The sequence below is a fragment of the Trichomonas vaginalis genome, chromosome VI (genome assembly GCF_026262505.1).
Source record: "Trichomonas vaginalis G3 chromosome VI, whole genome shotgun sequence".
Classification (NCBI taxonomy): Eukaryota; Parabasalia; order Trichomonadida; family Trichomonadidae; genus Trichomonas; species Trichomonas vaginalis.
This window is the reverse complement of record NC_067208.1, coordinates 17,020,438-17,046,759: the sequence shown is the minus strand read 5'-3', so window position 1 is coordinate 17,046,759 and position 26,322 is coordinate 17,020,438. Positions and strand designations below refer to the sequence as shown.

Below are 26,322 nucleotides of genomic sequence, written 5' to 3'. Positions count from 1 at the left end.
AGATAGCAACAAACCCTCCGGTTATGGCTGCGTTGATGATGGTTAGAGATATAAAACCACGTAACGACGGGAACGAAGAACATGAACAACAGGATACTGGTCGGGTTATTCGAGACATTAAAAACGTGTATCCTGAAGTTATTGATTTATTTAGAGGAGTTAATGATTCAATTTCAAAACATTCTATAACCCTCGATGAAGAGAATAAATTAACAGATTATATATTCGTCATTATTGCAGAATTAATGAAGAGAATAAATGAAAAAGGAATTGGTGATATCATTAATGTCAGCGATGTAATGATGAAAAGAAATTTTGACTCATTATTTACAAAACCAAAAACAGAATATAGTCTTTATGACGTAATTACCGAATTAATGAAAAAGATTAATGATAATAAGAGTTCTGGCGGGAGAGTTGAATTAGAAGTGAATGATGTTAATGAGAAATTAGCCGAAAAAGCAGACAAAAATGAGCTTTTAGCTCTGGGTGATAAAGTCAAGAACCACGTTCATTATATAACTTCAGACGAACAGATTATAACGAACTACCATGGATATTTAACACGATGTGATGAAGCGAAGACAAAAAATGTTAATGAAAGAAGATATAAATACATTCGTGCTAAAGGTTATGACATAAGCTGTATTGTACAGTATGATGTAGCTAAAGCACCAGAAGCATTTGGTTATACCGGTGAAATTTATGCCTCTACTTTCAATGTTAACGGTGTATTAGTTGAACCAAGATTTATGTTAAGAGTTAAGTCAAAAATAATTTTTGAAGATGCTATTAAAAATAAAGCGGACAAAAATGAACTTGACGCAATGAACAAAGTTTTGAAATCTCATAAACACAACATCTCCGATATAAATGAACTTCAAGCTACATTAGACAGTAAAGCCGACAAGAACCATACACATAAATCCTTCACTACTGTTAGAGCAGACGACATAATATTGAACTATACCCTTGGTTCAAGTGCACCTTTAGAGAATCCAAGTACAAGCGTAAAAGATACACTAAACAATTTAGATAACAGTTGCAGGAATATTGAAGGTCATGCCAGAAACTTTGAAGCACATGAACTACCAGCAATGTTAGATAAGAAAGCCGACAAAACTTATGTAGATGAAAATTATGCAAAGAAGTCGGAAGTAAATGCTGCGCTTAATGGAAAAGCCGATAAAGAGCACGTGCATGAAGAATTTCAAACAATCAAGATTAAAGAAATTAAGGCATGCATCGAAATAGTAACAAAAACAGGAAGAGACGGTGCAACTGTACAAGAACAAAGAATTTATCCTCCTACTTTTCCTAATGGTTTAATAACAAACAATATAAATATTGTAGAAGGCAATAAAACTATAAACGTTAAACATGAACTTCTAACAATGAAGGCCCAGATTCTTGAAACCATATATCCTATAGGCTCTATTTATACGTCAATGAACTCAACAAATCCGGCAAGTGTTTTAGGTTTTGGTACGTGGGAACAGATTGTAGATAAATTCCTCTATTGTGCGAACTCTTCAAAGCAAACAGGTGGTTCGAAGAAAATTAAAGAAGCAAACTTACCCCCGCACACTCATACAGGAACTACAAACTTTTCTGGCGACCATAGCCACTCATTAAGAGACCACCCATTATACAACTCAGAATATGAAGCTGGCTATGATATTTTATCTCCAGATTATAACCATTCAGCAAAAAAGACTTTTCGACCAACTGAACCAGGAGGAAATCATGTCCATACTTTCACAACAAATCCAACAGGCTTGGGTAAAGATTATATGCCACCATTTGTGACTATATTCGCATGGTACCGCGTTCAATGAACTCGCTTGAGCCTAGAATAAAATCTTTAACTTTACATAAATGAGCTTGAAAGAAGTATTCGAACAACATCCATGGAGGTCATTTAAGAAGTTCAATGAAGCAGCAAAAAGTTGGGGATTTACTAACAGAGCTGAAGTGAAAAGGTTCTTTGACAAAAATGTTGTACATCAAACAAAAATAAACCCTTACGACTACTTTTTACCAATTTACTCCAACACTCCTGACGCATACCAATTTGACACTCTCATTCAAAGCAGAAAAGGAGGACATAAACCATTCCTCATCTTCATAAATGTTAACACTCGCAAAGCTTTTGCGTATATAATGAGAAATAAAGGAACTCGTGAAGTGTTAAGAGTTTTACAAAAGTTTGTAGCAGAACATAACCCAAGTACTTTAACATCAGACCAAGACAGTGCATACCTCAGCAACGAAATCACAGAATTTCTCATTAAGCATAACATAACTCACTACACTACTGAAGACCATAACCATAATATTTTAGGTATCATTAATCGCTTCATAAGAACGCTCAGAGATTTAAATCAAGAGTGAGACTTTACCGAAGAAACAATGAAACATTTTCTCGAAGTATATAATTCCTCAACAAATTCTACAACAGGACATACACCAAATTCAATGACACAACAACAAGAAGAAAAGTATATACAAAAGAAACGAAGCCAAACACAAAATATCAGAAATTCAACACAATTTACCCTCATTCCTGGTACAAAAGTTCGTGTAGTTCTTGACGACAAACCGTTGACAAAGAAACGTTTAAGGTTAAGTCGAAATTATTATATCGTAGACTCTACGCAAGGTAATGGATATCTTATAAAAGCTGCTGACGACTCTATTGCGTTTTATCCTCGTCATAAATTAGTCGAAAGTAGTAATGGTAAACTTGCTGAAACCATTGACGAAGCAAAGCGAGGAGTGGTTATTGAAATACTTAACTATAACATAAACGATGACACTTATAAAGTAAGATATGAAGGAGGCGTTGAAGATGTTATACCATCTAAGAACTTGAGAGAGTCAAAGCCAACACATCTGGGACCATTAGAGCGGGAGTACTGGAAAGACAAAAATAAGCCAGAAAGAATAAGAAAATTCTTCTAAACTTTTTCATTAGATGTAAATCAGACATGAACGAGAACAGTCATGATATCATTAATGGTACCATTTATTTTAACATAAACTTTATTTATGTTAGAATGTTAGATCTAACACGTTTTCTAACCACTTTTCTAACATGGTCTAAAACTCTCGAAAATCATGAATTTTTGACATTTCCTTATGAAAAAAATAACGCTAATTTTTTTCTAAGAAAAATTTTTATCTTGTATGTAAAGATATGATTCAACAATAGGTTCTACAACACTTCAAACAACAACTTCACCAAACTCTTTAGTTATGAATCCAACATCTATGTTAGTAGAGATGAAAAGCTTCATTCCTTCTTCATATACTTTTGAGACAGAAATACAAAGAATTAAGCAAGAACTTTTAACAAGTAATTTAGACTGTAGTGCGAAAGATGAAACAAATGAACAGTATCTTTATGACATTGCAGGATATTATTGACCATTTACCCAAATTGCCTGAAATCCAACAACAAAAGCTCACTATTCATGAATTCGATTGAAATAGAAGTGAAAACCAACTGACTCAGTAGAAATAAAGAAGTTCATACGTAAAGTAAACTATGAGTTTCTAGGATATCATTGCAACCATAAAGTTATGGACAAAGATTGCGACATGGTATATAAGAACATCTCTGACATATATAAATCTGGGGAGTTTAAGACATACGACAACTTTGTTTCATTAGTTGCTGAATGTGTATGGCAGATAAGAGATAAAGATAAAAGATGTAAAATATGGAATGGACAAATAAAACCAACAACTTTTGAGTTAAAGAAAACCATTGACGCCTTAGTTGTTCTAGCAGGTCAAATTTCAATGTATAACGCAAAAATGAATCCGCAATGTTCAAAATGTAAAGCAGCAATGAGGAAATATAACTACTCCGTCAAAGAGATTAGAACGTATGAGAAACGACTATGCTGACTTAAAGAAAGAAGTAGAGAAACCAGCAGAAGATAAAATGGACATGTTAGCATTCTGAACAAAAACTATCCAACTGCTGACGATTTCCTATTATCTGATGTCAAGAAGAAATATAAAGAAACCTTCGGCATAGTTAAAATTTTTGATATCCTTCGTGAAGAAATAGAAGCTACAAAACTGTTTAAAGTCATGAACCATCGCAACATATACCATGTAAAACGCTTGTAAATAGTTTTCTTCGATGTTAGAAAAGTGGTTAGAAAACGTGTTAGATCTAACGTGCTAACATAAACATTATTTTTTCTAAGAAAAATTTTTATCTTGTATGTAAAGACAGTAATGACAAACATTGAGTTTGAAACAGTTAGAAAGATAGACAATGACACCAAAGTGGTTAGAATAGGTGATTTAAACGTAAGATACTCAAAGAAATACAACAAATATTCTTTGTCAGACATATATAACACCATCTGGAAAGAAAACAAACGACTGGGTAGAAATGCTTTCAACTCAGAAAATTTTTGACAAGAAATCCTGAGCTTATGATATCAGTAGCATTTCATGGAACAAGAGCATATCTTATAGACAAAAGTCTTATACCAATAGTTTTGTTATGGTTAGACCCAGTTGTTGGATATAACTTCATAACTTATGGTTCATTCGATACGGAACGTTGCAGTGAAGGCTACTTTACATCGTTCAGAAACCGAAGGACTTCAATACAAAGAGATATAGATAGGAAGAACATATAATATAACTCAAAGATATGACAGTACAGTCAATAGAGTCAAGGTTGTGTTTCGTTAATGATATGAGAGCTGCAGAACAGAACTACTTGAAAAAGTTTGAGAAAAATGTATGGTGCTCCCATAAAAGGTAAAGAAACGTTTGAAGTAGATGAGATAGATAAAGCTATAAAATTATTGACGAAGTTGCTGAAAAATACATGTAAAGCGTTTATTTTTGGTCTTTTGTGAAAGTCAGAAAATAACGCTAATTTTATTTTTATTTATTTTTTTATTTTGTATGTAAAGACAGTAATGACAACATCAAGAACACAACAAACAGTTATAGTCCATGAAGCTATAAATGAAGAATACGAAATACATACAGTATAACAAAAATAGTTACGTCTCATTCTTCAGTCAAAGATGACATGTACCAAATGCAAAGTATAATGAATGCTCTTCGTTCTACAAAGCAAGCATATCATTGGTTTGAAAACCAACAGACAAAAGAACTTTTAGAAGAATTTCCTCATATGATTGCTTCCCTCGGAAAACCGAGAGAAGAGATTCCTACGAAAATCGCAAAGAATTTGGCTCCTGGTTTGAAAGGTTATTATGTTCATAGACTTTTAGTAAACGCTGTAGCAATGTGGCTTCACCTCGTTATGCTGTTATATTTTCATGATGTTAGATGAACTATATAAAGCAGAACGTGAGAGATGGAAAAGAAACTTCAATCAAAAGATGAAGTCATTGAATCCAAAGACAAAAGCATACAGAAAAGAATACCACGTTCAGTACCAAAGGAAAGAAAAAGCTATAAGTATATGATTTACGCTGAAGAGATGGGAAAGAAGAAGATAGAGATATGGTTATGTTGCATTTAGTGAGAAGAAACAACAAGAGCTTTTATGACCTCGCTAAAATATATAAATCTGACAGAAACTGGTTCTATCGTGAAACTTACCGATTTCAATGACACCGAATGAGCAAATAAAGGAAATTGTCAAAAGTACTCTCCTCAACACACTATGATATTAAAGGTTGTACAATTCTTACCTTCAAAGAAGACTTACCATTACTGAAGGAAAAAATAACAGAATATTTCGATAACTTCAAAGAGGAAGAATAAAAAAATCTAAGCTAATTTTATTTTTTATAAAATTTTATCTCATATGAAAGAACAATGAATTTAAATATTCGGAACTCATGACAGAAAGAGAACGAAACAAATAAAAGATTATGCAAAATTTCTGAAGGTATATAAAGCATTTAAACAATATCTAAATGCTTCTAAAGATTAATGCAAAATTTCTGAAGGTATATATAAGCTTATGAAAAAGCGTATGAAAAGTTTATACATTGGGGAATTGTTGTAAATATCGATATGAAGACTAACCAAAAATAATATTTTTGTTCAAATAACGTCAGGGTCAATTTCTTCAACCATTTCACTTCTTCGTCAATGTCAATTGAAGCTTCTTCAACCTTTGGTAAGAATTTCTGTATAACATCTTTGTTCGTTATTGTCTTCAGAGATGAAGGATAAATTTCACATTTGTTTCACCCTTCTTATATTCTTTCTGTTCGGAAAGATTTAAAGCAATATGAAGAAGTCAATGTTAGAGTTCTTTATAACAGTATAGAGTATCTTTGACATTCACGAAGAAACTCTTTTGTTTCAAAACTACTGCTAACTCTTGTGAAGTATAACGTTGCGGTCAATGGACCAAGCTAATGGTCTGACATACTGACCAACTTAGATTCTTTCACAAACTTCTTGTTAAAGATAACATTAACGTTTGAAGCACCATTGAACTCATTCTTGATGACAGTAGCGAGAGCATTGTATGAAAAGAACTTGCAATCTTGCATGTGTTTCATTAAAATAAAAATATTAAATTATTTTGAAAAATAACTTAAAAAAATCTAATCTAATTTTTTCAAAAAATATTTTTTTATTTCCTACTAAAGATGTATCGGAAGTTGTCTAAGTTAGAACACTCGGAAATAAAACAACTTCTTACAGAAGCTAACATAGAGTTGCAAAACATTACGCGACAAACAAAAAAGCACTCGCTGACATCCTCAATGACTATAATGGTGCAATAAGTTATGATAGAATTCATGAGTTCATAAAGCCGCAACGCGGCGAGGACGAAGTCCATGCAAGACTTTTCCTTTAAATGACGTTGCTATTGACTTATATCATAGACGTTCAGTACCTCATGAAGTAAGAAGAGAAATGTTTGACATAACAAATGCAAACGTTGGTGAAACAAGAAGAAGAGACGACACACTGAAACAACAGAGAAGAGAGATGTTTAAAAGTGCTATAGAACAAGTTCGCAAAGCTAACGATGTCATTCGTTCCATTGACGACAAACCAAAAGAAGGTGAGAGATGGTTAAAGAAAGATGAAGAGAATAGGAAGAGAAATGTGAAGTCAGGCAATAGACTCATTGACTTTAACATCGAAGCTTTAGATGAACCAAACAGAGAATATTTACACAAACATTTCGGTAAGGTTTTCATGAGACTCTTAGAGAAGATTAAAATAAACTCCAACAGAGATGGATGGTATGTTATAAACTTGGTGGAAAGTATGAATGTTCTACGTTAAACCTCAATAATATTGGAACATTACTACATCAGCTCTTGAAGGAGAACTTTATATCAGAGATAGAAGCAAATGCCGCAGGTATTGTTGAAATGCACTATGACTTCTTCTTGACAAACATAAAGAATCTTACTGAAATAAAGATGTATGATTTAACAGAATATGAAGGCTTAACGATGTCAGATGTAAAGAAAGGCAAACCAAAAAAGAGACCATATAGAGATGAAAGCACACTGACAAATGACCAGAAAGCCATTTTGGAAGCTCTTAAGCAAACAGGAAACCCAGCACTTATAGAAAGCTTTTGGAAAGATAATGGTGAAAAGAAGTTTTATAAGAAGAGAAGCGGTCAGTTCTGGAAGTATCTTTGCACATTACCTATAAATCTTGAACGCTACCAAATCTTCAATGAACTGAACAAAAGAACTGCAACACTTATGACAGAAGACAATTGTTTCGTTTATGCTTGCATTCAGGCTGGAGTAAATGAAGAAACTATTGACCACATGAGAGAAGTCATTCGTGTTAGAGACTTTCCTCAAAGTAAAGTACAAGAAATTTCTGACGCAACAGGTATAGCATTTAATGTTACCATTGGTTACTTCAATGACTCAAGATATAATGAAATAAAGAGATACATACCAAAAGAATGTGAAACTGTTCGAACTATTGACCTACTTCTTGTTGAAGACCACTACATGCTAAACGAAAGACTTCCAATGACAACATACTTCGTCAGAAATTACAAAGAAATCTTGAAGGAGTGTGGTGGAATGAACATTGAGAAACAGATGAAAATATATACAAAGAGAGAGAACAAATATGTAGTTCGTTATGATAGAACTACACCGCTATGGGATGTTATGAAAACATTGTGGGAGTGCAAATATTTCGAACCTATTTCTTATGGAGAACTTTTCACATATACGACTGACTTATATAAACAGAACCTTGCACCATTTAAAGATTTGACATATGCTCCAAAGTATTGTGTACAACTGAAGAAGAAAGCAGAGTCAAAAGAAGTAAATAAAAATAAGTGCAAGTTCATTCCTGAGCACGTTTTCTTTGCTGACTTTGAGTGTAGTACCGATGGCTTTCATAAAGCTTTTAACATATGTTACGACAGTGAAGATGGTTCAGTGAGTGAAAGCATTTGGGGTCAGAACTGTGCAACAGAATTTTTGGAACGACTTCCTGACAAGAGTTTAATATATTTCCATAACCTCAGCTATGATATAAACTTCATCTTAAGACACATGACAGAAGTGAAAGGAACTCCCATCATTAAAGGTTCACGAACAATGCAAATAACTGGCTTATATAAAGGAAGGGCAATTATTATAAAAGACTCTTACAGTGTTATAAATAAGAAGCTTAAACTATTTCCTGCTATGTTTAACTTACAAACAGGACCGAAAGAAGTATTTCCATATAACTACTACAGCAGTACTTTGTTAGCAAATGACAACAGAACTGGTGTCATTTCTGAAGCATGTAAGTTTATCCAGGATGCAGATACATTTATGAAAAACATAGATTCCATCAAAGGTTGCAGAATAGATGAAAACCACTTCGACTTAGAAAAATATAGCACATTTTATTGCAAACAAGATGTAAGAATTTTAAGAGAAGGTTTTGTAAAGTTCCGCAATGACTTATTGAAAGAGTTTGATTTAAACGTTTATGACTACGTTAGTATTTGTTCAATTGCTAACAAATTATTTGAGAACAGAGTGTACTTCCCGAATGGAAATTTATATGACCTCTCAAATAAACCAAGAGAATTTATTTCGAGATGCATTCAAGGTGGAAGATGTATGTTGTCAGATAACATGAAACAAAAGAGCGAAAAGAAACTCATTGCTGACTTCGACGCTGTTTCATTATATCCATCAGCTATAGCAAGACTTTATACTTTAGAAGGAATTCCAAAGGTTATGAAGGATGAGATGCTAAGCACAGAGTATCTCATGAGACATTTATTCGATGACGACCAAAAGGAACCCATTGGTGAAAAGTTTATGTCTGGCTTCTTTGTTCTCATTAAGATAACAGAGATTGGAATACATAGACACTTTCCTTTAATAGTTTGTGACCCTGAACTAAATCCAGAACTTAACGTTCCCAGAAGTTCAAACACTTGCTGTTTAATGTATGTTGACCATATAACATTACAAGACCTCATAAAATATCAAGGTGTCAAATGTGAAGTGTTGCAAGGATACTATTACGATGGAAACAGAGATATTAGAATAAGAGATGAAGTAAAGAAGTTGTTTGAGTTAAGGTTAAAGTATAAGAAAGAAGGAAATCCTTTGCAAGAAAATATAAAGCTCATTCTGAACAGTATTTATGGCAAAACTATTCTATCTCCTATTGAGTCAAAAATAACCATAGTAGATGACAAAGATGCTATAAGATATGCCATCAGAAACTACAACCATATAGTGAAGTTCGAAGGTTTGGATGGTTCAGATAAAACTATTTTCAAGCTAACGAAAAGCATTTGCAGACACTTTAACTTCTGTCCACTTGGTGTAAATATTCTATCAATGTCGAAGAGAATAATGTGTGAAGTATTCTGTACTGCTGAAGACTTAGGAATGGACATCTTTTATAGCGATACGGACAGTATGCATCTCTACAATGAAGATATCCCTCGTTTAGCTGAAGAGTTTGAGAAACGTTATGGAAGAGTTCTCATTGGTAAAAACCTTGGTCAGTTTCATAGTGACTTCGCAGAAATAACACCTGGAAAACAAAGTTAGCATACAAGTCAATATTTTGTGGAAAGAAGACCTACATAGACTTACTCACTAACGATTTAAATGAAGTTGCATTTCACTGCAGAATGAAAGGCGTGAAGCAAGATGTTATTGCTTTAACCGCTAATGAAATGTTTCCTGACTCTGTTCAGTGTTTCTATGATGAAGATAAAGGTTTAATGGTTCCGCAAGGAAAATTTGACAAAGACTCTGAGTTCAGTGTTATGAAGTTTATAAAGCACTTTATGACGGTCAAGAGATTGGATTTGACTTATGTAAGTCTTCTAGTCCTTGCTTTGCTGAAAAGTTTAACTTCTCAATAACGACTAAAACAAGCTTTATTCGTAAGTTGAAGTTCTGAGGTCATTTATTTTTGTCAGCAATGAGGTCATGAATGAGGTCATGAATGAGGTCATTTATTTTTGTCAGAAATGAGGTCATTCGTGATAAAAATAAAGCTAGCGTAGATTTTACAATACTGCGATGGTAGAGTTTAAGAGTTGTGCTTCAATGTAGAGACAGTCCTTATGGTCTGGAGGTAAGAACACTGGGCAGTTATGGTCATGAGTGGAGAACATGTCTATCCAAAACTCACGATTGAAGCCAGTTAATTTATAGTATTTAGGGTTAGGAAGTGGTGAAGTTCTTGTATGACCAATGAACTCATTTTCAACTCCCTTACTTAAGTTTGAATAATAATATAGCTTGCTTTCTATCCCAAATGCCAGGTGTTACAATCTTTGAAAATTCATTTTTCCTCGGAAGCATTGCATCATAATTGAAAACATTCTTGAAATCATCACTTGGTTCAGAGATTTGAAATCTTATACGTAATGGATTTTCTTTCTCTTTAGCTACTTCATTGAATGGTGAATATATAACAAACTGACAGTCATGTGTTCCATCTTCATTTTCATTAAATTCATAATGAAAGTCTATAAGTTGTGGCTGACTACCTTCTTCTTTCAGTTGTGCAAAAAACTCACGTAAAGGCTGTAAAGTTTGTACTTCAATGTTGAACTTTTTCTCGAACATTTCATTGAAGGAAATCATACATTCTTGTAAAGTTGTATCGTCTTTAAAGTATTTGTATATGTGAATGTTTTGGACACTTAAAGACTGTTCGTCATTTTCTATCTCGACTTGAAGTATAAAGTCAACTTTCCTAAATGCACGTGTTATATACATAGATGTTATGCCAATGTACTTCTCTTCATTTATGTTCACAATCCAGTCTGTTGGAAACTTAAACGTTACTCTGTTCCCCTTTATTTTGACGTCAGGGTTTTCACTACTGAACGCAACAGATAAAGGTATTTGTCTATACATTTAATTCGGATAAAAATAAACCATTTACTCTTTCTTTGCTTCAGCTTCTTTAGCTTTTGCTTCAGCTTCTTCTCTAGCTTTCTTCGCCAGCAAACGTGGGTTCTTTTGTCTTCCAGCAGCTAATGCAGCAAGTTGTTTTTCACTAAGTTTTCTCTTTGGTCTCTCTGGCTTTTGTTCTTGTTTTTGTTCCTTCAGTTCGGATAAAATTTGCTCGCGAATTTCTTTCTTCAATGCTTCAACATCTATGACCCCTTGGGTCTTGTCCATATGACTTGTCTGAGTCATTTGACTGCAGATAAAAAATAAAATTAAAACTTTAACCGATGTAAAATGAGCTTGTCAAAATCAGAGCGAGAGTCTATTATATTAAATGACGCAAGAGGAATACAACATCCTTTCTATTATGTAAGTCAGAGTAAAGATGGTAAAATATACGTAAGAAAAAGAAAGGTTCCATTAGCGAATGCAGAGAGCGACAACATTAAGGTGTATGGCACCGAGGGCGAAGCCCATATAAAACCTTCTATTCAAACTGAAAAGTCAATAGAACAGAAGAAAAGAAGCCAGATGTTCTTTCAATAACGAACCAAGAGCTTATTGCAAAGTTCGTGAATTTCATTGAAAAGCAAACCGAGTCAAAGAACCCTGACCCACCAGTGAAAGAAGTTGAGACAAAAGAGAATGTACAGTTCATTGAAAATGTCAAGAAACAACTTCCACCACGAATGCCAAGAAGAAGAGTGAGAATAATGAAGTAAATAGATATTTTTATCCGAAGTAAATACATGCAGAACGAACAGTTAAACGAATTTACTCCAGCAGAGCATATTCATCAGATTCGCTCATATTTCGATATCATAGACAATGCAGTTCAAATTGGTGACACTAATAGAAAATATTCTGACGCAAAGATTCCATCACAACCTGGAACTGCTAAAGATAACACATGGGTAACATTCAATCTCTCACCTCCTGGTGAAAATATGTTGGACCTTTACAATACATTCATTACGTATAAAATGGAAGGTCAATTTATTGCAGATAAAGAAATTGGTTCAGGTTCCAATAAAACAAACCCACCAGGATTTTGGATTGGTTTCGATGACGCTTTCTATGCAGTTGCTGGATATCAAATCCTTGCAAATGGTCGTATCGTATATTCTCAAGACAACGCAAGAGAAGAAGCATATATAACTTCAAACTCACAAACTACCGAACAAATAAAGAAAGTAGATGTTTTCTCAAAGACTCGACATGAAGATGTATGGAGTCATTCGGGAACATGCAGAACAGGACAAATTGTTAGTGGTCCAATTACAGCAGGAAAATCATTTGATTTTAAGCTTCGTTTAAGAATTCCTGTTAGAAAGTTTTTACCATTAGAAGCTATAAGATTTATTCCTGCATTTGCTGGTAACATTCAGCTTAAAGTAAAGTTCAGTAGCGACGCATTACAATGCACATCTATATCTGTAAATGATATCATTGCTTTCAATCCAACTCTTAAAGTTGCATTTGCTTCAGATTCAAATCCACCGACAAATAAATTTGTTCCATGGAATGAACCATTCACTATGATAACGAAGGCAATAGAAGCTAGTGGAACAGTTACTATTACAACTGTAACCCAGCAACTATTTCGAACAAAGATGGATTTTAATGAATGTTTCATTCATCCAAAGTCATTCTCTTTAGACCCTAACATTTATACAGAACTTGTAGAACATTATACAAACGAGGCTTTATGTTTTCCTGTTAAAGTTATGGATTGGATTCCTATGGACGGTTCATTCTCAAAGAATACAGATAGTTCAAGTGCAACATTTACAGCAGCTTATACGCCTATTAATGTTAAAAGTATTTGGGCACTATTTAGAAAGAAAGACAACTATTATGTTAATTTTGAGAACCCTAAGTTTAAATATCTTCAGCTTTCCATGGGAGCTTATGGAAATATGCCTGCAGAACCTGAAAAATCATATGGACCTGTATTTTATGAAATGGTTGCGAACGCTTGCAATACAAACAATGATATGATAGGATTTAATGAAGATGTTATGAGGTCATTGGTGGATGATGGTAGTGTGGAACATAAATGGGATAGCTATGACAACACACATTTCTTATGTGGTTTTCCAACAGAAGTGGACTTTTGCTTCCAGCAAGGTCAAAACATCTACTGCTCCAATAACATACAAATTGTCTGTTAAAGGACCTATTGAACTAGCAACTGAAAATGTACCAAAGCCACTTATTGGATTTATGAGGGATTGTTGCTTTGCCATTCAGGTGCGTGCTAATGGAATCCCAATAATAAGATTAGATGACTATAACTTAGCTACGGACGACAGTGAGGAATAAAGGATGAACGTTTATTTTTAAAGCTTATAAATGAGTTCTTCATCAAGCTCTCGTGAACCTTCACCATCTATGAAACAAACTTTACCAAACGATTATGGAGCACCTATTGAATATTTCTTACGAGCTGCACAATGGCAAAGAGCAGTCTCACCAAGGTTAGGTGTTCCACCAGCTCCTGTCAAAAATAGCATTTGGTCAAGTCCTTATATAAAATATGGTCTCCCACTAGGTTTGCTAGCTACAGCAGGAGCAGTAATGATGTTGAAAAGAAATAAAGCAAATGTTGTAAATAATACTGAAGTAGCTGAAGTTAAACAAAACTCCGACACCATCGCCAAAACCAACGCCTTCACAAACAACACCTTCAATGACTCCTGAACCTATGGAATTACAAACTCCTGTTCAAAAGTCAACTCCAAAACCGACTCCAACATTTAAACCAGAACCCACACCACAAATAAATCGTAAAACTCCTGCGTTTCCTTACTGAAAAAATAACGTTATTTTTTATTTAATATTAAAATTTTTATTTTATTGAAATGACGACTAAAGTCACTGAAGCAATGAAACAAAGTTTTTGGTAGAATACATTAAATCAGAAATTATTCCAGAAGGTTTTACATTCATACTATGAAGGATGGTAGAGTTCAGTTTAGAAAGATAAAGCAACCATTAGATAAAGAAGGAATTTTGAGAAAGATTAAACTTCATGAGACAACATTGCTGAACTTAAGAAGAAGTTAGAAGAGTTGGAGAAAGCAGACGACAGTGAGGAATAAAGCAATGAATTAAACAGGTAGTGAGGTTAGAAATCGGGGTTAGAAATCGGGTTAGATCTCACCACTTCACCTAAATTTATTTTTGTGCTATGTTTTCATACGTGTGAGGGTGGTGATATCATTTATTTTTTATTTTATTTTTTAAAATTATTTTTATTTTATTTGGATGTAATGACAGAACAAAAGCAACTCATACAAATCAAAACATATAACAAACATACATTTAAACATTTATTCTTCCTTCCTGAGCATAAATGTTCTTTCAAATACATCCGAGACCAGTTGACTTTTCATTGACTGTTTATAAAGATAGAAATAGTTATATCATTAAACCATACGATGACGAAGGTAAGTTATGTAAATTGTACGTTAAGAAGTTAGAGAAAGTTTATGGCTTCAAGTATGACTACAATAGGGTTAACACTGATGATGAAGATATTGAGGAAAATTTATGAGAACATTAGTGAAGTTGTTAGTGAGAACGATAGTGAGGTGAAATTGTTGGCGGCTTTGTAAATATTTAAGGTTAAGATAGTTTTTGCGTTCATGTTGTAAAATATACGTTAACGGTTTTGTAAAGTGTCAAATTCACAAGTGTTGGGTAAGGTGGAACGCAGTGCCACCATACCCAAGACTTGTATACTAACTTTTATTTTCTGGCTTACTTGTTTCATGAGTTTCGGTTTAGTAGATTGTTTATCATCATTTTCTTTTCTGATCAATACATAGTTAGTTATTTCTGTTTCAGTAATTGGAAGTGATTTGTAACATTGATTTATTGCACTTGCAATCGAAATTCCGAGTAAAGAAATTCAATGTCTCTAAAAATGGTAGGCTCAATGGTAAATCTCTTAAGATTGAAATTGTTTCGTCTAAATAAAACTTTGGAATTTCCATGTTCAATGTTTCCAATCTTTTGATGTTCAAGACAATTAATCTTGTCAATGTTGTATATAAATAGTGAGAGATTTCACTCTTGATTGGATAATTGTTGAGAATTGATAAGCATAAATCAATGATTTCAATTGAATTTTCACAAAGTCTTGTGTCAACATTTCTACCTGACATTAATTTTGTCAATTTGTTGTTTACTTGTCTCATTATGTCAGAGCAGATATTGAGGATAATCTGGTCTGTGTTGAAACCTAATAAAGGACAAACATAAAATGCGAATCCGCTTTTTTCTATCTGTTGTTTGTATGTATATAAGACGTTGTCTATTATGCAAAAGCTGAAAACAAAAGGTTTTTTGACATTTGAAAAATTTGACACGTAAATAGTGTCAGAAAATATCTTATCGTCATTTGTAAATTCTCTTCTTGTCAAATCTATTGTTTGAGCTGTTCCATCTTCGTAAAATACTGTTAATGTTTCCGAATTTGAACAATTTTCTATTTTAACAGTTTCATCAATGTTTCCTAATAATTTTATTGAATACTGTGTTTTTTCTGGATTCTCGGATAAGAAACCATTTGGATAAACTGTTAAAGTTAATTCATCATCATTTATCTGGCTGATATATAAATTATTGTTGATTGTATTCAGTCCATAAATTCTGCCGTTTTCAACATCTAAAATCTGAGAAAAATCTATTGTTGTGATCTCATTTTGATTTAATGATTTTGAATATTTGATTTCATGTGTTGTATTGTTAAATACAAAATAATTTTCGCCATAATGAATAAGTAAACATCCATCATCTGCATTCTTGAAATTTTCATCATTTTTGAAAATTGAAATTATTTTATCGGAAAAATATATTGATGAAATTTCATTAGATGATTGAATATCAGTAGCAATATTCTGTTTTATTTTCTGTATTATTATAAATCCAAAATCATATTCAGTTTTTCTTGTTTTATTTTCAATGTATTTTTGTAATATTTGTAATTTTGAAACTGTGTTTGCTCTATCAGCAGCAACTATAAGAGAGGAATCTAAGAGTGGTATTAATGATGGATATTGTTTCTCGATATCTGAGCATATTAGTAATAAAAAATTTATTTCTCTGCTATCTAATTCATTTATAGTTTCAAGTATTTTTTTGCATTTAACTTCTGTTGACATATCGAATTCACAATGTATTTCTGAATACGGAGTATATGGTCCGACTGCACCGTTATTCGGAGAAGATTGGAATAGAGATTCCATTTGTGCTCTAAATACATTTTGAAGCGTTTGCATTTGTCGAGTGTCTTTCTCGTCTTTGTTAGTTAAATCTTGAATAACTTTGGGAACTTCCATTTAAATGTTTGAACAAAGAATTTTTTTAGTTCACAAAATATAAATTCTGCCAGATAAATTTACGATTATTTTTTTTCCTCTGAAAATTTTATTATAACAATTATGACATTGAGACTGTTTGAATTAAAATATACATGGTTCGTTGGGCGGAAGAAGTAACTCAATTTTTTCATTTGAAAATGTCAACAAAAAAGCATATTTATTGATTTTAGAAAGTATTGAAATAATGGATGAAACTATATTGGAATACCAACGAAATTAGATGCATTATAGAATCTTGTCCAAAATGGACATTTTGAATATTTTCAAAATTGGTTTAAAAAATATTCGAATCACTTGATTTGGAAATTACATCAATTAAACAAAAAATTACTCAATATAAAAATTAATTTTTAGTTTCAATATTGATAATCATAATTAATTCAATATTATATACTTATTCTTTTCTTTTTTCTAATTCATTAGATAAAATAGTAATGATTTATTTTGCTTTGTAAACTCGTGCCGTATCAAGAGGTGTGAGATTATCATCATCTTTGATGTTTATGTCAGCACCTTTCTCAAGTAAATAAGGTACTAATTTAGGTTTATTATATCTCGCTGCCAAATGTAAGACTGTTTCGCCATCACCGGTGCGAGATTGAATATCAGCACCAAATGCAATTAAAAGATCGACTATAGGCAATTTAGCATTGATAGTTATTGCCATGTGTAACACAGTAAATGTATTGTATCTGATATTAATGTCAGCACTATGCTCTAAAAGGAATTTTGTCGCATCATAAGCTCCATGCATTACAGCCATATAAAGTGGGGTTAATAATTTATAGCCTAAAATATTTATATCAACGCCATGTTCTAGCAAACACGAAATAGCTTCAACATTGTTAGCAGCTGCAGCCGCGTGAATTGCGTTATTATTTGATGGATCTGTTGCATTTACATCGGCACCTTTAGATATAAGTAGAGGAGCAATATCTTTCAAGGCGCATGAACATGCTATATTAAGTATTGGGCATTGGCCAGCACCAACAGCATTGACATCTGCTCCAAGTTCGATAAGTGCAATAGCAGTTTCTCTTGATTTACTAACTGCAATGCAAAGTGGTGTTATACCTTGGCATTGCTTAGCTTCAATATTTGCACCTTTTTGTACCAAATCAATCGCACATTCAGTTGAATTATATTCGGCTGCAAGATGAAGTGGAGTTGAAAGATCATTACGCAATGCATTAATATCTGCACCATTGTCGACCAGTAAATCTAACATATTGATAGAATTATTCATGACAGCTTGGAAAATTAATGAGGTTCTCTGGAATTTATTAGTTGCATTAGCATCTGCACCAAAATCAATGAGAAGAGTTGCAATATCAACAAGGTCAAAATCTACAGCTAATTCTAATGGAGTTGCCAGAGGCAAATTTGTGGAATTAACATCGGAACCATTATCAAGCAAAATTGCTACTGATTCTATACTATTTGATCTTACAGCACAATGCAAAGGGATTTCCAAATAATTATTTTTGTCATGAATACTTGCACCATGATCAATAAGTATTGATAATATTTCAGTATTGTTATATTCTGCTGCTTTATGAAGAGGTCTAAATCTATCACCATCTTCAATATTTACAATCGCTTTATTATCTAAAAGAATGTTTACAGCATCAATGCAATTATACTTTGTGGCATAATGCAATGCTGACCAATTAAAATCATCTTTTGCATTAATGTCGATATTAAGATCAATCATTGTTTGAAGTAAAATGACATTATTTGCAATTGTAAAGTAATGCAACACTGTTTTACCTTCACAATTCTTTACAGAAACCATTTCTTGTTGAAATTCATAATCAGTAAACATTAAATTTAATCCAAAATATGTTAGATCGACATAAAATTCATTATGATTCTTGCTTTGTTCATGATAAAGAATGAGACCAAATAAATTTGAGCTCTGAAGACAAAATTTTGGATTGATTTTGCAATTTTCATTCTGCAAATAAACAATGAAATCTGAGTTATGCGAAATAACTGCATATTCCATTGACAAATCACTTGGATCTACATCTTTTAACGATTGATTCACAATGGTAGGATTTCCTCCAAGAAAACTTAATTGCCCACATTGATCTGAAATATCTGATTTGGTTTCATTAAGAATATACATAAATATCTTTTCAGAACCATAATAACTGCACCATTCCATAACTGTTAAATTTCCAATCAAATCATGCCTCCATCTGAAATTGAGAAGTTTTTCATCATTTTCAACACGAGTGATAAATGATTGGATGTCATCGTTCATAATACAATTAAGGAATGATCCTTTATTGTGAGAATGATTTTGATCGAATTTGTGAGGTTTTTGATAAAATTTAGAGAAAAATTGATAATAAGGAGAATCTTTGATATAAATCATTAGTTTTTCTATATTTAATGTATATCTAAATGGATTGAAATCGGGAGATTCAACATCTTGAAGAAAATTTTGAATTAATTGGAGATATGCTTCTAAATAACGATCTCTGTAGGCACATGCATAATCTATGATCTCCAGAATACGAATGATTGAAATTTCATACTTTTTTATTAATGTATTTTTAATTGTTAAATAAATTTCTTTAATTGCTGCTGGTTCAAATGTATCAAGCCTAAATATGCTGTTGCTTGCATCAATGTAATCTCTATATATGTTTATGAGTTCAAATGAAGAAAGACGATTTTTCTCCATTTGTATATTAAAAAAATTGAATGGAAAGTCGAAAAATTGACAAGTCTCGAAAGTCAAGAAAAATTTTTCATTTAAGCTTTTGTTGATCAAAAATACCAAGAGTAGTATCATATCTAATTCAAATAATCTTATTTCACTGATATATCCAATAATTTACATTGTTCGATTAGTCAATATGAAGCTGTGATTAATTCTGTAATGAAAATGAATTCTTTGCAATTCCATTCCATAGATAATTCCATTTAGTTATCATATGAATGCATGATAACTAAATCAGAAAGTATATCTGTTGAGAATATATAAACTTGTAGCATCCAATTATCGCACATAGCCGTTGAAATGCTTGTGATATAGTTAAATGATATATGGAACAAATTAACTTTTAATTATTGATTAAATATGAGAATTCGTGTTGGAAATAAGTTCATATATTAGATTTATTTAATTTAAAATATATTTGAACATATCATTCTGTACAATAACATATTTTAATAATACAAAACATATTTTTATAAATAAAACTCAACATCTTTGTCCCAGTTAAATGTGTCAACAGTAGTGGTATTAACTTTATGCTCAAGCGGATCTTTACCAGAATCAGTAATTTTGACATCTAAAGCTCTTGCGCCCCAAGAGTTTAGGACTTTTCCTGATTTTATCTCATTAAGTAGTTCGTTAATTTTTGGCTCTGGTCCTTTCATTGAGAAATCAACTCGATAATGATCATTTTTATTATTAGTTGCACCTGCGATAATTCCTCTTTTGATGGCTGCACGCATCAAAGTTTGACGGAACATAACATTTTGAACCCACCCAGTAACATAGCCAAAAACATTTTGAACACTCATTGAAAAAAATGTTGAAAAATGGATTCGAATAATATGTATTCTCAATAATTTTTGATATGATTGCTTGTATTTAAGATATTTTTGAATTATTGTCATAATTCAAAAAGATTTAGTACATATTCAAAGTTTGAAAGGATCTTACTGAACTTATATGATTATCTGTTTTTATTAGTAAGCATACAGATGCTCTAAATTGTACATATCACAGCAATTGTTTGAAATTTTAATTAAAACATAATTTTATTTGATTTTTAATAGATATTCAAGATGTGCATAAATATTTAAATATTATTTTGATGATCTAGTCTTTTGGTATCAAAATCTTTGTCACTTTTTAGAACAATTTTTTATTATGAACAATTATTCAAACATGAACTCTGCCAATTTGTTTTTCAGTACAGTTCTTTCGAGGACTTTAGAACAATTTCGGCCTGTTTTACGTGAAGAGTTTAATAACTTAAAAAAAGAATCACTTGGTGGAATTTTAGAAGAATTTCCGCGGCAAAATCAATATTATAAAGATATTATATCATCATTATCGCAGATAGCCATTTTTGATACACCAATTATTCTTCAATATCTTTGCACGAGCTTACTTCAAGTTTTTCAAATCGGAAAAACCAAAATTTTCAAGCAAATTCTTGACAATCTCGTTGAATATGAAAAGACAAATCCAAACCACGTCGAGTTCATTAAGTTATTTCAAATAATATTCTACACAGACCTCGTTCATCAAATTTTTAAATTAGATTCTAGGGAAGCATCGCATAGTGTCATGATCCAAGCAGCCTACAGAGTATGTGCATTCTCAACACAACAAGGTACAAACAATATATACCTTCTACAAGCTTTATTTCCCCAATGGTCTTTAATTATGTCCATTATGTCGAAACAAAACCTAAATTTAATCATTGATTCGTTCTCCAAAATGATGGTTAACAAGCCCGAGAACTATTTTATCCTTCTTCAATACGTAAATCTCAAATGCAACCAAACTAGTGCGATAGACCTCATAGAAATCCTTTTCGACTACATAGATAGAGGTAGAAAGAAGAAATCTTTGACTTCTAGGATGCTAGCAGCTGTTTCTACGCTTTTATTAACTTTAGATGGCCAACCTGAGATAATTAAGAAGTATCAACAGATTGCAAACGCAAATTTAGAAAATCCAAACCTCAAATACGGTGCAATCGAGCTTTATTGCTGCTTATTATTCCAACAAGATAAACAATTCAGCGAAATCTGCAAATTCTTCGAAGATTACGTATTTAAACTTTACAATGAGCTCGAAGGCTTCAAAGTTGTCATACGAACTTTCTATTTACTCCTTGTCGGAAAAGATTATGATCCGGAATTACAGGTTTGGGGCAATATTCCTGCAGAAACGAACCCAACAGTTAATGCAGATAAGTCTGAGCAGGACGAATACTTAACAAAGAAGTTCATGGAGTTTATTTTCGGTTCAAAATATTTTAATACGGCAATTTCTCAAATTAGACACATGATTATCATTTTAACGCAACGTAATTTCAAACTGTTTAACGAATTGGTCACAAAACCAATCCTAAAAGCTTCAGAACAAGATTCAGAAAAATTAACTTACTTTTTACGTATAGTTCCTATCATAAACGATCATTACAGACAGCTGAAAAGCCAAGATTCGCAGTATCTGAAGAGTTTCAACAAAGAAATCGCTGATGTTGTCTATATGAAGCTGAGAGTCAGCGTTTTGAAGTACAAAGGGTACGGTATTGAGCTCAAATATGATTCTGTAGACACGGCCAGGCGAGCCGTTGATGTTTTGTTCCAAAGATGGAACGTAGAACCTGGTCCTTTAACAATGAAGCTGAAGAACGACACTAAAGGTGAAGTAATCGATGATGCTGATAGCGAAATGATGGATATCATACCTTACATCATAAATAGTAGTGGAAAAATCTCAGATTGGGTCACATTACTCATTGAACTTGCAGCTTGCGGTAACAGTAATATATCTATACCAGCCACGCGTATCGTAGAAGAAAATCTTGACATTCCTGACCTTTATGTCGATCTTTGTAAACATGTCGCTGAAATAGTTACATTTAAAGCAGCTCCCGAGATTGTATGGGTATGTTTACACCTTTTGTGCTACGCGGCTGATGGCCAAGAGCCAAAAGAAAACGATACGAATTTTCATGAACTCGCTTACCAGTTAGAATTCACAGCATTCATTAGTTTGGCAAGCGAGCACCCAGAAGTTCGTGACAAAGCTTACAATTTGCTCAATATCGTTAATAAACTCCGTAGAAATGAAGGAATTATGACTCACATTGAAACCGATACGTCAACCATTGAATCCAATGTAAAACATTCAATTTTACTCTCTCAATTTCCTGAACGTCCAGGAACACAAGAATACCAAGAACTTGAATTACATCTTAAGGATGCCCTTTTAAGTCCATACCAGAATCCATGGCTCTATTTCTTAGCAGAATTTGGAAGATATTTCGCTGAGTCGGTTCTATACTCCAGATTGAAGAAATTCGTAGCCGACTTCAATCTCAACGAGTACCATCACTTCTCCGTTGGTTTGTTAGTCATTATGTTGAGTTCTTGTTCGAAAAATGAAAATTTTGCAGATATCCAAAGAATTGTTTTCAAAGACATTGATCATATGGAGCAATACTTCTATGTGTTGAAACACTCCCATACAAAGATCATTCCTAACATTTTCCAGCAATTATGCAAATTTTCTGATAAATACATTGTCCAAGTGGCCAAGATCTCAAGCATACTGCTCAGAACGATCGAAGAAATCGATGATATCAGATTGCTTGTCCTAGATAACGTTCTAACCATACTTACAAAAATTGAAAATTTATTATTGAACCAAACCAGTCAAAACCAACTTCTCAACAACCAGAACTTCATGCTCTGCTATCTAACAATCCTTTACTTCTGGCTAGATACAGATGACAAGAAGATAAATGAAGAAATTTGGAATGCTGACCGAAAATTACGGGTTTTAGAGCTTTTAACGTCGATTTTGAGTAACACATCATCGGAGAAACTCAAACTATACTCGTCGCAGGCTCTAATAGCCCTGGTTAAGCTTCCTCCTTTCAAAGGAATTAATATCCAAGATCATATCTTCAAACAAATGATATGGGCCGAAGAGCATGACTTCAAGGTCTTGCAGCATATTGTCGAAAACAACGTTTCCCAGTTCTTTGATCATTATGTCCACGCATCTTATGAAGAAACTGACTTGAGTGATTACTATTTCTCAGCTTTGTGCCGTAAAGTTCTCGCTGTATCTGAAGACAATGACAATTTCGCTAGCGATCCTTACTTTGAATTCATTTTCAAAAAAATTGATATTTTATTTTTGCTTGGAATGTACAAAGTCAAGGTCAACAACCTCATTGCACCTGACTTCCTTACTAATCTCGCGAAATTATACTTAAAAGTCTTCTCTAAGAAGCTTTTGACCGCATTTCAAAAAGAAATTCAACAAAATGAGGAGAAAAACGACGTTTCTGATGATGTAATCATCGATTTATTGCCTAAATACTTCCTGAAGAAGGCAGAATCCATTGTTCAGAAGGGTTTACAACTGATGATTAAAGATAACTTCCCAGGAAACACTAAATACTTAGTTATCGTGCTCAAACCATGGATTAAACAGTTTAGACTCCTTCCCAACTCAACAAGCTGCATTCCGAACAACATGATCGTTGTAAATCGAATGTCTCCGGCAAAATTCTTAGATTTGCTGACAGAAGTAACCAAAAAGATGAAAAGACAGTTCGAATATATCGTAAAACTCTGGAGATGCCTTCTCAGATCAGGAGATCACAGAGAATCAATTATTTATTATTTAGCAGATAATGACGTGTTCAAAGACCCAGAATTGAAGAAGAATATGTTCATGCAGTTACTCCCGAAGCTATATCTGCAAGACGAACTCATCGCTTTCTTAGTTCAGCGCTGTAAATTTTCTTATTACGCATATGTAACTTACCAACGCAATTTAAACTACGATGATGATAACTGGTATGTTCAGGTACTCGCCAAGGCCGTCAAAAACTACCCAGACAAGTGCCAGCCCCATATGCCAGTCATAATTCAGTATGCTCTGCTTTTCCACTCGAGCCAAGCGCAATCGCTGTTCAAGAGGATATGTAAGGAGTACAAATTCACGTTTTCTCGGAGGACACTTTCAGGCGATAAATTGAGAAAAGTTGTTTCTATCATTATTAAGAAGATGGAGATGGATAACAAGCAACGGCAGATCGAGGAATGGGCTATGGAAGCTACCAGATGGGTTGTTGGCTCGAAATTGTTGAGAAATGCTTATACATCTTTAGTAATTTTGAATGAAATACAGACAAAGTACCCTAATACCAATCCAACAGACTTGTTTTATGGTATTTGCCGGTCAGTCTCCCATTTCCTTCAAGAAATTACTGATGTTGACAAAGCAACTTACGATTTCATCAACGAAACGTTCAAACTCTTTAACAACCACTTCGACTTAGACAGAGATTTCGCTTTCAAATATCTCTCAGTCTATTTCGACTTCGTTGTGGCCGTAGATGCTTATTTCGACTCAATGCTTCCACTTTTCATGAAATGTATGGAAAAAGAAAAAGTGCCAATTTTCAATGAACACATTTCTGAATTAGCCTTAAATGCAATCCGACCAATTTTCAATGAACTCGAGTCAGACAGCAAAGCCATGAAAGATTTCGAGAATTTCTTGAAGAACGAACATACAAAAGATTATGATTTCGTTATGATCGTTTTGAAACACCACAAAGACGAAGAAATCGATGATCTCATCAAGAAATCCAACTTCAAAGAGCGAGATCTCGCAATCGGACACTTCGCTTTGATGGTTACAAACGCATCAACAGATTTGAAGCGAAGAATCTTTGTTGTTGCCTCGAAACTGCTTCAGAACTATATTTCCGAGCGTGGCCAGCTCCAAGACTTCCTCAAAGTCACGAAACACCTCGATCCGAAACAAATGGAGTCTTCTTCCTTGGAAACTCATGAGAAATTGGCATCTAAAGAGAGCCATATCTCAGAAAGCGTCAAGGAACAGCTCAGTTCGGAACTAAATAAGCAAGCATTAAATGTAATATTTAATTCCGCACTTGAGAAACTCACAACCATGCAAGAAGCCGTTGATTTCATATGCATGATCTCCAAGATCGACCCAGATATACCAAACAACGTCGCCAGGGGACAAATTAAATGGATTGACGCTTCTACAGAGCTTATCCAGAAACTTGGCCACTTGTTTGAGGAACACGACCAAACAGTTACATTAACTAACTGCGAACACTTGGATTCTGCATCGAACTTGCTGTCGAAAGACTCCAAATCATCGATTTTGCCTTTCTCAACACAAAGTAAAATGGTTTGCGCAATAAAAAGCACCACAGAAGTGCAAGTTAATCAGTTCAAGAAGGTTGAGAAGTGGGTGAAGATCATGAAGGAGGCCTCGATGACATTCATCAAAGGAATAAGCGCGAGAATGTCTCAGAGCACTACTTCGACATCAGAAAACATTTTTGTGAAGTTAAATGTTCCTGACACGATTTTGGATGATGATTTGATCATGTCTGACCAAGGAAAGAAACAGGTTGACTGGCTCGTTGACATCAAGAATTTCGTAGAATTCGATGAGGATAAGTCTAGAAGAATATCAAAGGCTTCATCTAGTTTGAAGAGTTTAACTGGATTTTGTTAATATTTTTATATTTGTTCTTTTGTTTTATATATATATATTTATCTTTTGTTTTTTTAATAAAATATTATAATTTATTTGTTCATTTTTTTTTTCAATGCTTCTACTACTACTACAAAAGTCGTCAAAATTCGTTGATAAAAATACTGGATAATTAATAAAGTAAGGGTTTCGTTTTGCGAAAAAAACGTACAATACGCAATTTCGCTAAAAAACATTTAGCTAGCAATTTCGACCTTTGACTCCACTCAAG

The 26,322-nt window shown here is 33.2% G+C and overlaps 9 protein-coding genes and 5 pseudogenes across 14 annotated transcripts, besides 1 other annotated feature; 9 read left to right on the top strand and 5 right to left on the bottom strand.

Moving 5' to 3' along the window:
• Positions 1-15,148: part of a mobile genetic element that runs on past the window's edge.
• On the top strand, positions 24-1,838 carry TVAGG3_0880150 (phage tail repeat-like family; the record flags this gene model as incomplete). Its single annotated transcript, XM_051250388.1, has 1 exon — positions 24-1,838. The coding sequence occupies one exon, from the start codon at positions 24-26 to the stop codon at positions 1,836-1,838; it is 1,815 nt and encodes a 604-aa protein (XP_051085863.1).
• Positions 1,879-2,394, top strand: TVAGG3_0880140 (integrase core domain containing protein family; the record flags this gene model as incomplete). Its single annotated transcript, XM_051250387.1, has 1 exon — positions 1,879-2,394. One exon carries the CDS (start codon positions 1,879-1,881, stop codon positions 2,392-2,394), a length of 516 nt encoding a protein of 171 aa, XP_051085862.1.
• On the top strand, positions 2,413-2,964 carry TVAGG3_0880130 (integrase core domain containing protein family; the record flags this gene model as incomplete). The annotated part of the gene is made up of 1 exon (XM_051250386.1): positions 2,413-2,964. The coding sequence occupies one exon, from the start codon at positions 2,413-2,415 to the stop codon at positions 2,962-2,964; it is 552 nt and encodes a 183-aa protein (XP_051085861.1).
• TVAGG3_0880120 lies at positions 5,093-5,775 on the top strand (annotated as a pseudogene). The gene has a single exon. A coding segment is annotated over exon 1 (683 nt).
• TVAGG3_0880110 lies at positions 6,889-10,034 on the top strand (annotated as a pseudogene). The gene has a single exon. A coding segment is annotated over exon 1 (3,146 nt).
• On the bottom strand, positions 10,505-11,360 carry TVAGG3_0880100 (annotated as a pseudogene). The gene has a single exon. A coding segment is annotated over exon 1 (856 nt).
• TVAGG3_0880090 (uncharacterized protein) lies at positions 11,385-11,645 on the bottom strand (the record flags this gene model as incomplete). The annotated part of the gene is made up of 1 exon (XM_051250385.1): positions 11,385-11,645. One exon carries the CDS (start codon positions 11,643-11,645, stop codon positions 11,385-11,387), a length of 261 nt encoding a protein of 86 aa, XP_051085860.1.
• TVAGG3_0880080 lies at positions 11,691-12,118 on the top strand (annotated as a pseudogene). The gene has a single exon. A coding segment is annotated over exon 1 (428 nt).
• On the top strand, positions 12,146-13,721 carry TVAGG3_0880070 (annotated as a pseudogene). Its single transcript has one exon. A coding segment is annotated over exon 1 (1,576 nt).
• On the top strand, positions 13,752-14,099 carry TVAGG3_0880060 (uncharacterized protein; the record flags this gene model as incomplete). The annotated part of the gene is made up of 1 exon (XM_001304152.2): positions 13,752-14,099. The coding sequence occupies one exon, from the start codon at positions 13,752-13,754 to the stop codon at positions 14,097-14,099; it is 348 nt and encodes a 115-aa protein (XP_001304153.2).
• Positions 15,149-15,244: 96 nt separating the features above from the next.
• Positions 15,245-16,744, bottom strand: TVAGG3_0880040 (uncharacterized protein; the record flags this gene model as incomplete). Its single annotated transcript, XM_001304150.1, has 1 exon — positions 15,245-16,744. The coding sequence occupies one exon, from the start codon at positions 16,742-16,744 to the stop codon at positions 15,245-15,247; it is 1,500 nt and encodes a 499-aa protein (XP_001304151.1).
• A 481-nt stretch (positions 16,745-17,225) lies between these two features.
• Positions 17,226-19,481, bottom strand: TVAGG3_0880030 (spectrin binding; the record flags this gene model as incomplete). Its single annotated transcript, XM_001304149.1, has 1 exon — positions 17,226-19,481. One exon carries the CDS (start codon positions 19,479-19,481, stop codon positions 17,226-17,228), a length of 2,256 nt encoding a protein of 751 aa, XP_001304150.1.
• A 475-nt stretch (positions 19,482-19,956) lies between these two features.
• Positions 19,957-20,329, bottom strand: TVAGG3_0880020 (acylphosphatase family; the record flags this gene model as incomplete). The annotated part of the gene is made up of 1 exon (XM_001304148.1): positions 19,991-20,329. One exon carries the CDS (start codon positions 20,327-20,329, stop codon positions 19,991-19,993), a length of 339 nt encoding a protein of 112 aa, XP_001304149.1.
• A 352-nt stretch (positions 20,330-20,681) lies between these two features.
• On the top strand, positions 20,682-26,154 carry TVAGG3_0880010 (uncharacterized protein; the record flags this gene model as incomplete). The annotated part of the gene is made up of 1 exon (XM_001304147.1): positions 20,682-26,072. The coding sequence occupies one exon, from the start codon at positions 20,682-20,684 to the stop codon at positions 26,070-26,072; it is 5,391 nt and encodes a 1,796-aa protein (XP_001304148.1).
• Positions 26,155-26,322: the final 168 nt, after the last annotated feature.